Genomic DNA, 12962 nt, shown 5'->3' on the forward strand with positions numbered 1-12962 from the left:
TCCCGATAAGTTCCGAAAGGCTCCTTTTCTTTGTCGGAGGTTCGGTTTTTTTAAACCAAAGGGAAAGAGAGAGAGGGAGAGAGAGAGAGAGAGAGAGAGGGAGAGAGAGGGGGGAAAACAAGACAATTAAAAAGATTGACAGGTAGGCTCCTCTGTCAGGGGTGACGCTTGTGGAGAGGGGAGGAGTAAAAATGTAGCAGGAAAAGCCACTCGATGCGTCTGTCTATCAGTTGAGACTGTCTGAAACAGCTTCTGGATCCTCCGCGTTTCCATTTTTTCTTTTTTGGGAGACCTCGGATCGGTCCCTGGAGTTTCCCCCCCTTTTCCTGCTTTTTTTAAAGAGACAAATATTTTAGTCCATGTCGATCTGATCTGTTGTTGGCGAAGCTTGGATGCGCCTGCGTCTTGTTTGTTTCCCCTCTCTCTCAAGTGATATCCTCTCCACCGCATCAACCACCCCTCCAAAAAACCGACTCTGTCCAAGATGCGATGAGATGAGCGGTGGAAATCATTTCCACGACTCTTAAAACGTAGGTAAGAGAGAAAGCTGGTCGCACCATTTATTTTTTTTTTCAATGGGAGAGAAAGAGGGAAGGAGGGGAGGGAGGGAAAAGTCTCCGCCGGACTGGTGAGGCTTGATCCGGGCTGAGGTGGCGTGGTGGTGACGGGACTGACATTAACCCATCTAATGCCTGTCTATCTATTTTCTCCTCTCCCCTTTCTCTCTTTCAGGTCTCTGGCAAAAGAAGAGACGGAGACACAAGGATACATTACTTATCAGAGGTGTGCGCTGCGCTCACACGGGACTTATTTGTTTGGTTACCGCCAGAGTTTATTTATTTTTTAGTTTTGGTGTGCGTAAAAGGCGCAGCAAACTATCGTCCCCCTCCAAACAGCACTGGAGATTAGGGGGATTTTTTTTCCGGGGGAGTGAACTGAAAACTTGGCTTTCAAGGTGCCTGCCTTCTTGCTTCTGCTTTTTATCCTGCCATGAGAGAGATGAAGGAAGATGATCTTTGATGGACATGAAGGTGTCAGGAGCTGGCCGAATCCGTTCGTAATTTTTGAGCTTATCGTCGCTGGAGCCGATCCAGCTGTTAAGTCTAAAAAAGCTCAGCCAGTGTGAAAAAGAAGACCAGTCATTTTCAGCTCCGAGATCAAAACCCCCTCCCCTGAAAAACGGGATGATTTTTCAAAACTGACAGACTTGATTTCTTTGTAATTCCTGCATGAGAAGCACCGTGGAAAGTGACGGTCACTATGCCGAGGAGAAAGCAGCAAGAGCCGCGGCGATCAGCAGGTATAACCCGCCCCTCCATTACGACCATTTCCCATCCCAGTAGCCAAGTAGTTTTTATTTACAAGTGCCAAATGAAAATATCTTCATCCACATCACATTATCTAGTTGTGCTGCATGCAGCGATTTATTTTACAACTCTGTGTAAATTAGATTTGCTGTGTTATTAACACAGCGCACAACTCAACCCTGAACCACAGTTGTGTTTTTAAATGTGTCTAATTGCGCAAATGACGCACATATCTGCGCAGTGCCACTTTGAGATTTTTTTTCCCTCCTTTGCCAGGAAAGTTCTCTTAAGAATGGTGAGATAAACTAAATGGCATGTTATGGGGGATAAAAGGGAGCTTTTGAGGTTCAAGAGTGAGTAATGATGAATAATTGACTGGGAAAGAAGGGGGAGAAAACTGGTGAGAGCCGGTTTTTTCCTTTCTTTCTATTTTATTAGAGGATTGCCATCCTTGATTTGATGCGTGATTGATCGCCTGTCATGTGGCAGTCTTTGATCTATTCATCCCTGATAAACATCAATAAATCCCTCCATGAAGACAGGCATGCCTCTAGAAGGTTTAGCCACTCAAACACACAACCTCCCTGTTGTCTCAACAAGGATCCGAAAGGAAAAAGAAAAAAAAAAGTTGTGAATTATGTTGGAAAATCAGCTCGTTTTATTTTAAGGGATCGTACTAAAAGCAGATGAAAAGACGGTGTATATGTTGAACGGATCACAGGAAAAAATCCACCCAAACACTCCTTTTTAATCAGACTTTGAGTCCCTTCGTATGCCTTTTCTTCTTACAGATAAATGTTGAGGCTTTTTGCGCGTTCCCATCCAAATTCACCCCACACTCACTGTAAGAATCAGTCCAGTAATGAAATCAATATCCACTGCTGGAGGGGAGTATAATATTTGCTATGTGACCAACTGATGAAACCAGGTGTTGGCAGAGGACCGACAAGGTTGACTTCTAGTGGTTTGGATTTGGACTCCCCCTTTTTCCTCTCGTCTCCCTGCAGCCTTTAAACAAATGTAAATGAGTGACAGGGGTTTCTACCTCTGTGCTAATGAGGCCGAGCCTTTGAAGTTAGGCATTAACAACTGGAGTGAACAAAAGACAGTTACAGAATTTTAAAGAGATTTTGAAATATGAGGTGCAAAGCGGGTCGAACAGGAGGGCCAGCCGACGAAGACTTTGAACTCAGTAGGTTTTATCATTTTAAGCAGGGAGCTGCTGTTGATGATGATGATGATGGTGATGAGGAGGAGGATGAGAAGGAGTGTAGGATGGAGAACATTCAACCGGTGCTCGCTGTTGACTTCTTTCTCCCTTGTATCTTGCCTTTCTAGCAAAGCACTGTTCACATGATTTCTGGCCCACACTGCGAGGAAAAGATTCAGATTTAGATATCGAGCCTGACTTCACTTTTCCCGAGTGTGTGTTCTGTGTGTGTGTGTGTGTCTGAGTTTCGGCTGTTGCTTTGGCGAAATATCCCTCTAGAAAAGGGTCGGCCGTGGTGGTGGAGCAGAGTGACTCTTGTTAGGTTTCTGTATGTAGATGGAGGCATGAAAACATGACATCCCTTTGACCCCTCCCCTCTCTCGCCACACACACACACACACACTCTCTTTTACACGCAAGCACGCACACACACACACGCCATTGATCCATTACACTGTCCACTGAGTGCCATGTGCATCATGGGTTGTAATGGTCAATCACAGCTTGGCAGACGGGATGTTTTCCATTCTTCCATGAACATGATGGTCGGTCAGAGATAACGCCCTCCACCCCATGCTCACAGTAGCAACAAATAACTAACACACACTCATACACACACACACACACACACACACACAAACAAACCAGACTAGCCTGATGCTCCACTGGGAGCTGGTACTGACCTGTGGCTTCCTCCCTGTGCTGCTGCTCAGAGAGGAAATTGCTCATGGTGGGACTGAGCATGGAAATCAGAGCTCAGACAATTAAAACAACAATAGCAGACTTGTCTCGACAGGTTTCTTTTTTTTTTTTTCTCTCACTTTGTACCTTTTTGAAGAATATTATTTGTTATGATTTTTATTTTAGTGTTTCAAGGCCAAAGGCTGCATAAAAATATCCCATAATAGCAGAAGTAGCGAAAGTCCTAATTGTGAATTCTTCAAGGTTTTTACAATCAGCTGTGCAAATTTTACAATTATTATCTTACAATATACATTTCATGGGCAGTTTATCAATTAATGTTTATCATGGCCTTGTAACAACAACTTAATTTTTGTATTGCTTGTTCTCCCCCTAAATTCAGTTTTTCTAAAAATTGTATTACTGATTTAATATTTTTGCTGTAGTAAAGAAAATCTTTTTTTTTCTAATCAAGATATTGCATGATTTTCTCAAGCACTATTTTGAAGTGTCTGTTCATAAATCCACAAAAGATATAAGATACATTTTTCTACAGATGAAACTTAGCTCTTCTTACACTTGTTATAATTTTATAGTCTCCCTTTAGGAATCCAAACAGCAAAGCTTAGAAAAAAAAAACTTGCAAACCTGCATCAGCAAGTGTGTAAAAATGCATATTCCTTCCCCAGTTCTTTCTGCACTGATGCACGCTCATGTGTGTGTTACTACACTTGTAGCCTCACTCCATCATAAAACGACTCGATTTAAAGGTGAAGAGGACAGGATGGAAGGCAGGAACAATTAAAAGACAGAATGGAGTGACACCGTCTTTCATCCATGGCAGGGTTAGATAGTCTTACAGGAGGAAGACGAGGAGGAAGAGCAGATAAGATAGTCGCTCTTATTTCTGCAGAGCACGATGGTTAATTATAAGAAAGACTGTGTGTGTGTGTGTGTGTGTGTGTGTGTGTATGTGTGTGTGCGTGCATATCGAGGGGGGTGGTGGGGTGGTGGTGGGGGGGGGGTGGTGGGGGTAAGGTTGCTTCCCGTTGGCTTCATTAGAGAGAGCCCTAATTATCTGTGGAGCTGATGGATTTGTGACAGGCCCTAACGATTAATGCTGACAAATTCAGTAAGGTGTCAAGTCCGCAGCTGCCTTGATGTAATCAAGTTGATATTATACAGTCCCCATAGCCTCTAGTGCAGCACCAACTCAATTTGCCTGTGCAGGTGACAAATGGACTTTGCTACCTGACTAATCACGTCAAGAGACAATGCCAGTTAATGACCTCAGTAAGCCCCCGCCACCCCCGCCACCACCACTCTTATAACCTTGCAATAAGCAAGCTAGACCAGCCACAGAACATCGCAACCTTTCCCTCTCTCCTCTTTTTATTTTCTACTGTCTCATTCTTCTCTTTTGCTTTCATTTAAACCCTTTTAATTATAGCACATAATTTCTTGTGTCAGGCGTTTTCTTAAAGTTTCCTTGTGTTTTTGAATGGAATGTGAGGGTGGAAATTTTTCAACTGTTGCAAGAGATTTATTTATTTTTATATTAATGACACGGCTCAGGGCTGTTCTAACCACTTGATATATAAGCACTCCAAAGTAATCCCGTGAACTATTTTTAAAATACAGACATTCTGTTGAAGTGTTTACACTTTTGCGTGTGTTGCAGACCTGCTAGTAAATCACCACCACATCATAACACGGTCACGTACTTTGGCTGCATGAAAGCGAACGTCCTCCCAACTCGGCGCTGGAGCCGCTTCGCTGAAGGCCTCCAGTTTATTCCGAGCTGGAGAATCACAGTGCCCAGGGATTAATGATTTTGCATGCCCAGGGTAGCTAAGATTACACAGCGACCTTTGTGCTCTTACTTGACGATGCTGTTATGTGATATTCTCCCCTCGAAATAATCAGTATGCTGAGATTTATGTGCCCCCCACCCTTCTGTCTACACCAGCGTCCTGAGGAGTACAGCAGTGTGTAGCCTGTAGGGTTGTTTTGTTTTTTTTTCACTTATAATGTTGCCGGATTTCAATACCACCCTCCTTCCTGAGAATTAGAACAGTCCTGTTTTGATGAAAAGTTGATTTTCAGCAAAGGAACTAGTGTCTTGGCCTGAAAGTTGGAGCGGCTTAACTTCCGATGGCTTAAAGGCTCCACAGCTTCTTAGAAATGAGAAGTTTATGTTAGAATTCAATGAAAAAAGTGTGTATATGTTTGTGTGTGTGTGTGAGAGAGAGAGAGGGGGGGAGATAGAGGCTAAGAGAGCGTGTGTGTGTGTGTATGTGTGTGTGTGTGTGTGTGTGTGTGTAGCTTAGCACTGACCGGTGTTAGTTTTCCCGGAATGAATAACTTGAACGAGTGTAACGGTAACCATGCCATGTTAGTCATCCTCTTTAGCAGGGCCTGCCTTCAGATCTCCTCTCCATCCCCCACAGGAGCAGGAAAACAACCTCTAACAGCAGCTCCACATATTTCTCACTTCTGACTGTCATATCTGTTCACTATTCCCAATCAAAAGGAGGGATATCAGACAGAGCAGGAACACATATTGATCCACCGCAGCCAGTTTTATTTTCCCCCCTTCACTTGTACTGTACGTTTCCTGGGCGTTCCCTCAGAGTGTGTGTTTGGCGGTCGGACTCGGCTAGAGGTTACTATAATTGGAGCGGCGGTGCCGTTAGCAGGTGGCATCGATCGACCTCGTCGATAGCCACTTTTGCTCCTGCGCCACCCTCCGAAACTAATAGTTAAATTTACATCTGGGATTTGAGCCAGTCAAAGGTCAAACATGCTCAGCTTGCACTCCTAATGCCTCGAGTCACCACAAGTGCCCCTGTGTTTGTGTGTGTATGTGTGTGTGTGTGTTTGTGCCCATTGGTTACCTAGTTACATGCATTAGTTGCATTTATTATCTTTACAAAATGTGATCCATTTGCACAGGCATCAGAAAAATGTTATTAGCCCTTTTACAAAATAGTAGCAAGATCAACATGAAAGTTTTTTTTTTTTTTATTATTGATTATTAGTGAATAACTAACATAATCAAGTGGAAGGTATTAGCAAGGTTTAAGCGGCATGTATTAAACTTTTTCTGTTCACAGAGATAAGGATATATTTCACATCATAGCAGTTATGCCCCTCCTTGTCTCATTCGCTCTCTTTCTTTCTGATTCTTTCCGGGGCATTTTCAACAAAAGCTGCCCTCAGGCCATGCTGCTACCATCACTAGCAGTGTGTTGCCCTCGCCGCTCTTTAGACACACACGAAAACACACACACCGTCAACCATAAATACAGACAGTCAGACTGACAGACAGACAGACACACACACACCTACACCTAATGCTTAAGTGCAGCCAGCATGTCTCTGTGGGAGGTCATAATGGAGGTGGCTTAGTATGATGGGAAATCATATCATTAAAGCAGCCAGATGTGCTTTGTTGCCTGCCTTGCAGCACATAAAAACAGCAGCAAGTCATGGGATCCAAAAAAGAAAAAAATCCAAGTCTGAGAAAATCAAGTCTGAAACAGATAGAAAGCAGCCCTCTGGGACTGGGCTGACAAGCAGTCTTACTCCTGAATGCCATAGAAAAACAATTTCCCCCCAAATAAAGAATTTTTGTTCTCATTTTTCAGTGTTGCAGCAGCATAACAAACTTGTTTTTTTAACTTTCGTGAAATTCAGATTTGACTTAAAGCTTTGATAAACGCAGTGTTGTTGCTGTTATCGGCTCTTTGTTAAGTGTGCTTAATTACTATGTAATATTTGTGTTGTGCTGAGTAATTACATTTTGTTAAGGCTCCACAGTGGGGATGTAAGGCTTAAGAGCTCATTAATGAAAATTTGTTGATATGTTGTGTTTTTTCGTTTTTTTTTTCTCTGGCACATAATTTGAGACATGAGGAAGATAAGAGGGGAAGCGTTTCAAGAGAAGTAGTCGTGCAATATTTAAGGCACAAAAATTGACATCTCAAATTTTCTTAAGTAAAGTATTACATTTGCCGAGGGTAAATTTGCTCTCTTGATCAGTGCCGTGCCTCCTCGAGAGGCTATGGGAAAGTCTGCTAGAGCCAAATTTAACATGTTACTTCTATCAATAAAAGATGAGCAATTACAGAATATTTTGTCTAATAAGTATTTGAATTCCTCAGCGCAGAAAAAAAAAAAAAACATGTAGCTTACCCACTCATTACATCAGTTAGCAGGGGGAGTGAGAGGCAGCTCTTTGATGCCAACAAACAAACAAGACAAACGAGATGGGCCCACTACAGAAGAGCAAAAGCCCTATCCAGGGACACCCAACCCCTGCGCACTCCTCCCTCTCCTCCGTCTCTTCTTCCTCTATGCTTCTCTACCTCTTTCTCTCTCTCTCCGTCTCTTTCACGTACCTCTCATCTCTCCTCTCATTTCTCGACGCTCCCTCTCCCTTTATTTCTTGCTCTTTTCCCCTCTCCAGCATGTTTCTCATCTCACATCCCCCTCTCTTCTAGATAAATACTCGTTTTTTTTTTTTTTTTGCCACTCAAAAGCAAAGAGAAAAGAGAGAGAAGTTCTGGTGGTAGGAGAGGAGGGGGGGTAGGGGGGGGGGGAGGAGGATGGGGTGAATGAAAAACGGGGATGAAAAAAAATGTTATTTTCTTTTTTAAACTGTGCTCCTTTTTTTTTTTTTTTTTTCTCGTATCAGTTGTACCTCATCAGACAGAGTTAGGTGGAGATCGTCGGGGAAATGAAAAGCTGAAAGGGAAACAAATGAGCGAAGGAGTGTAAGAGTTTAACTGTGCATTCTTGATTTTTTGGAGCTGCTTTTCCTCCAAATAATGAATCATCTCAACATGCTTTGACTGCATACAGCAGTGTGAAGAAATAGGTCTGTTTTAGCATTATTTGTAGTGAATTGAATTGAGAAGAATGGATGCAGGGTTTTGTTAGCAATGTTTAGTCCAACCGCAGCATCAAAGAAGGTGGTGTTGCTGGCTGGGGGTCTACGGGGGTGGAAAGATGGCATGGGGAGGGGTGGTGTCTGGGGGTGGTGTGGAAGGGGGAGCAGCTTTTAGGACGGGTATTAGAGCTGACAGATGAACGGGACGATGGACAAATTCTCCCGCAACAGCTGTGACTGCCGCCATTATCCTGACAGGTGTCAATTAAGAATTACTGCCCGGCCGGCCGAATGCCCCCCCCCCACCACCACCCTCCCGACTTACGCACACACACACACACACACACACATACACACGTCCCTCCATCCCAACAACACCCCTCCCGCCCCCCCCCCCCCCTCCCACCCCATGTCCAGCTGTCGGCGTGCGAGAGAAATAACACTTTACCCTTGTCAGTGTTGTCACAGGCCCTGCAGCCCCGGTTCTCTCCCTCTTTGAAATGGCAGCCAGCGGCAGACGCTCACTGATCAATAGCTCGGCGTATTAGTGATCATGGTGATGTGTCTGTAGGTGGACGGGTGGGGGGGGGGGTGGTGGGGTGTCCAGTTTTGACCATTTATTTAAACTGTGACCTACAGTTTGTAGCCCGCTCTGCACTCAGGTAACCTAACCAGAAAGCTGCAATGACACCTGAAAACAATGATTTAACTACAGAATGGCCACTAACACAGCTAACATAAGCAAAAAGCCTCCGTGTAAAGAACCATGTTTTCACATAACTTCCATCAGATTGTTACGGCTTTAAAAATAACTCATGTATAAAGATTGGACTTCAATATGCTGTTTAACTGGTCTGTGTGTGTGTGTTTGCGCGCGTGTGTCCGGGTGCATTTTTACTCAGTGTGTGGCGTGTTCACCTTCTGCAAAACGCCGGCTGCAGTGTAACCTAGATGCTGGTTCCCTTGATCCTCTGTTACTCACCCTGTTGGCTAATACAGCGCCGCTTTTATTCCTCATTGTAAAGTGGGGAGTTGAGGTCAATGAGTGAGAAAATGAACAGTTGCCATTGCTCATCTCAATGGCTCGCTTCCAGTAAACCCGCTGGCTGACAAGCACATTTTGGGGTCGGCAGGCTTCTGGCTTTGCAGCGGAAAAAAAAAAGAGAAAATTTAAGGTGTGTTCTCCATATGCCATAATTTCTGCATTTTTGGGGGTTTAAATCAGTGCTGTGGCATGCAGTTTTATGTCCCTTCACTTTAATTAAAGTGTAATATAAAGTATTATGTGTATAAGACCAGTATTCAGTTAGCCAAAGTGGTGAAAGTGCGTGTGTGTGTGTGTATGTAAGTAATAGAGAGGTAGACATGAAGTTTAGTGTTAGATTTTCTTTCACATACCGTTATTTCTAATTATAAACCATACAATTTACCCTTACAGGCACATATGTTCTATGAATTTTAAAGTTATTATGTGCTCATGTGCCACGCTGTTGACACTGTGTAGTTATTACTTGGCTTCTGTAATAAATGCAGTTTTTGGTGCCAGCGCAGAATAAACATGAGAAGCTTCAATCAGTAGAAGGAAGAAGCAAAAACAGCAACGCGAAAAAGCAACATGAGAGTGAGTGCAGAAGGCTCCCCAGGAATACGCAGATGGATTTGCATGTTCACTTGGGAGTTACAGTTTTGGATTTCCTCCCTAGAAATCATTTGCCACAGAAAATAACCGGGGAAGATAATATCAGTGTTATTTCGCTACTCTTGCTTTATTTGCATATCTCTTGTTTTAAATAAGGCAACCCCTCGGAGTGAAATTCGGTTTGTTTTTCCGAGTTTCATTCTACATCACCTTTTTTTTTTCTCTCTCCTCATCACAAACCTAACCTCTCTCCCTCTCTCTCTCTTTTTTTTTATTTCATTCTTTCTTCAGGCCTACCTCCTCTCTTCTGTCTCATACTGGCACTAGACTGCTCCGAGCCATTATCAAACCTGAGAATATTTTCCATCCCCATGCAAATCACCCACCAGGCTCTCTTATCGTTCCTGCTTTGCCCCCCCCCCCCCCCCCCACACCCCACCCCCAAACGGTTGTGTGTAATCAAAGTAAACGGCAGCTAAAGCTAAAAGGGAAATTCTCTTTGTGGAGATGGATGGAGGGATTAAATATTAACCGGATGCGGCTGACTTAAGGCAAGTGTTTTACATAGCTGCTCCCGCCGCGGATGCCGCGCATTGATCCCTTCGCCCTGGCGCCTTTACTTGTTTGGCTGCCTGCCGTTAATTTTTCACCATCATCTCGCTGGCCAGGTCTTTAGAGCGGAGAGGGAGAGGGAGGCCAACGACTGGTTCACCCATCCACCACTGCCCCCCCCTTCCTGTGCTTTAAACGGGGGCAGGTGAGATGGATGATAGCAATTTGAAATTTTGTTTGTGCATGTGATCATGGAGATTGTTTTAGGTATTACCATGGTGTAACAATTCCAGTGATTAATTGAGGCGAATGTTCTACTAGGATTTGAGGAATCGGGGGAAACAGTAGGTTTCAGGTTCCCCACCTTTCTCGTCTCCTGAATTGTGAATGTGGTGTTTATCAGCTGACCTTGGAGTCCAACACCGCTGCCTTCGTACACACACACACAACCACACACTCGTAGGATCCTGCCTCCACACACTGCCCCTCTTGTCACATCATTTCCTTCATTTCCTCATGCCTCTTTCTTCCTCTCTTCCAGCTGTGATTAAAAGAGAAAATCAAACCACTCAAACCAAACTTTGGGCAAAAAGGAGACTAAACAAAAACAAAATGGCTACAGTGGCTTCACTATGTATGTAGATGGACATTAGTGGTTGGAATGTTCTTCCAGTGGCAGCAGCGCTGCGTGTTTTCAATGTGTTTGTTGTCTACATGTGTATAGCAATATCCTGTGGGTCACAGAGGCAGCTTGTTAACAGGGGGGCTCATACCAGTAGTGGTTCAACCCCCCGCCCCCCACCCAACCACACACACACACACACACACACATACTCACACACACACACACCCACACACACACACACACACACACACACACACACACACACACACACACACACACACACAGTTGTTGCTTGGGTGCTGTCGACAGCATTGTGAAGGCCTTCTGGCATTTATAAATGCAGTGTTGGTCCTGCGGTGGAGCTCTACCCTGCAATAGTCAGACATGGCCACCACTCATCACTCAGCCCTAATGATGCCTATTTTTCCCGCCCCCACCTCTCATGCACACACCCCCCACCCCGGCCAGAGTGCACATCTGACGGGGTCGTGGGCAGGTCGTGACCCCCAGGTGGCCGCAGTCTGGACGATCGCTGCACTCTGCTATGTGTTTCTGTTTGCTCTCTTTCTCTCTTTGGCTCAGTTTTTCCCTCTTCCTCAGCTGAATTTATTTTCATGTAGGTAGATATGAACCTTTTTATAGTAGACATAGATATTTTGGGGCTGGAAGTCACACATAGCAGATATTTACAGTGTTAATTTGACAATTTTCATGCTACCAAAAATTTCAAATATTTAGTGTTTCAACCAGAATTACATTTTACTAAAATGCTCTTAGCCAATAAACCAATAATAATAGCAATGATAATTATAATAACACTAAAAATATTGTTTTCTTGTTGTTAAACCCAATCAAGATGGTACTTTACAATTAAATGTGGTTAAACCAGCTTTGAGCATAGCGTTAAATTTCATAATAAATGTGTGATGAAATATATCCATCATATGAGTGGTGGACAATAAACTCAGACTCATAGGTCATTTTTTAATAAATGATAAAATTGGTAAACCAATTTATCAATATGTCATACACTACTCTTTCTTTTCCTTCTTTGTCTCTTGGATCCTCACCAACTTCTCCTTCCTTTTCATGCAGTTTTCTTTTTTCCCCTCTCTGTGTCTCTCTGTGTGTTTCTGTGTCTCTCGCTCTTTAGCTCTCCTTTAGTCAAAGTAACCCTGGTCCCCATAGCAACACATAGTGAACTCTTGCTCATTAGTGTGTATGCAGCCTTCTGAATGGCCTGAGTCCTGTTCCTCATTCCTGTGATTCCATACCAACACATCCATCACCTCATCATGATATTACTGGGCGGGACTGAGTAATCGCCAGTGATGATATTTCGACATTTGCTTGATTCCAAATCATTGTGTTTGTCTTGAAGTAATGTGCAAATTGTGTGTGTGCGTGTGTGTGTGTGTGTGTGTGAGAGAGATCACATGAAGATTGAGAGGCGACACTGGGAAACGTCCCTCCGTCACGCCTGACTCACGCTCGGCTGTTTTTTTTGGCCGTTAAATCTCCAGAGCGCTGATAACAGGTCAGCCGTTGAGAGAGAAACGAGAGGGAGGAGGGGTGTAAAGAGAGAGAGAGACAGTGAGAGAGAGAGAGAGAGAGAGAGAGAGAGAGAGAAAGAGAGAGACAGAAGTAGAGTGAGGAAGAGAAAGAACCAGGATATGATTAGAGTAAGAGTAAGAAAGTGTGTATGCAAGAGGGGAAAAAAAAGGGAAAGAGAGAGATTGGTCTTCTTTATGCTGGCTCACCCATTGCGTGGGCGGTGCATGTAGTGGAGGGGTCAGTGGGATGCCGTGATAGGCTAATCTGCCAGGAAGGGAGGCTTAGGGCAGGCCTCATGGGAGCAGCTCATTGGCTGGACTCATTTGCCCTGTGAAATAAAATCTCATCGCGTCTTTGTTTTCATTTTTCTTTTCACCGTTTGAAGATTGATAGTGCGGGTATTTGCTCTGAAATTTCTCTTCGAGTGTGAATATTTATCTGCCTGCATCTATACTGTGTGTGTGTGTGTGTGTGTGTGTGTGTGTGTGTTTGTGTGTGGC

At 43.9% G+C, this 12962-nt stretch overlaps 1 protein-coding gene across 1 annotated transcript in view; it reads left to right on the top strand.

Annotated features, from left to right (window-relative positions):
- The first annotated feature begins 189 nt into the window (after positions 1-189).
- The window catches only part of LOC137191840 (teashirt homolog 1-like), a 34764-nt gene continuing 21991 nt past the window's right edge, over positions 190-12962 (top strand). The window contains exons 1-2 of the mRNA XM_067602271.1: positions 190-534; positions 733-1300. Coding sequence (XP_067458372.1) covers positions 1261-1300 — 40 coding nt within the window. The 5' untranslated portion in view covers positions 190-534; positions 733-1260. The remainder of the gene's footprint in view (positions 535-732; positions 1301-12962) is intronic.

This window comes from Thunnus thynnus, chromosome 10, assembly GCF_963924715.1.
Source record: "Thunnus thynnus chromosome 10, fThuThy2.1, whole genome shotgun sequence".
In the NCBI taxonomy this organism is placed as follows: Eukaryota; Metazoa; Chordata; class Actinopteri; order Scombriformes; family Scombridae; genus Thunnus; species Thunnus thynnus.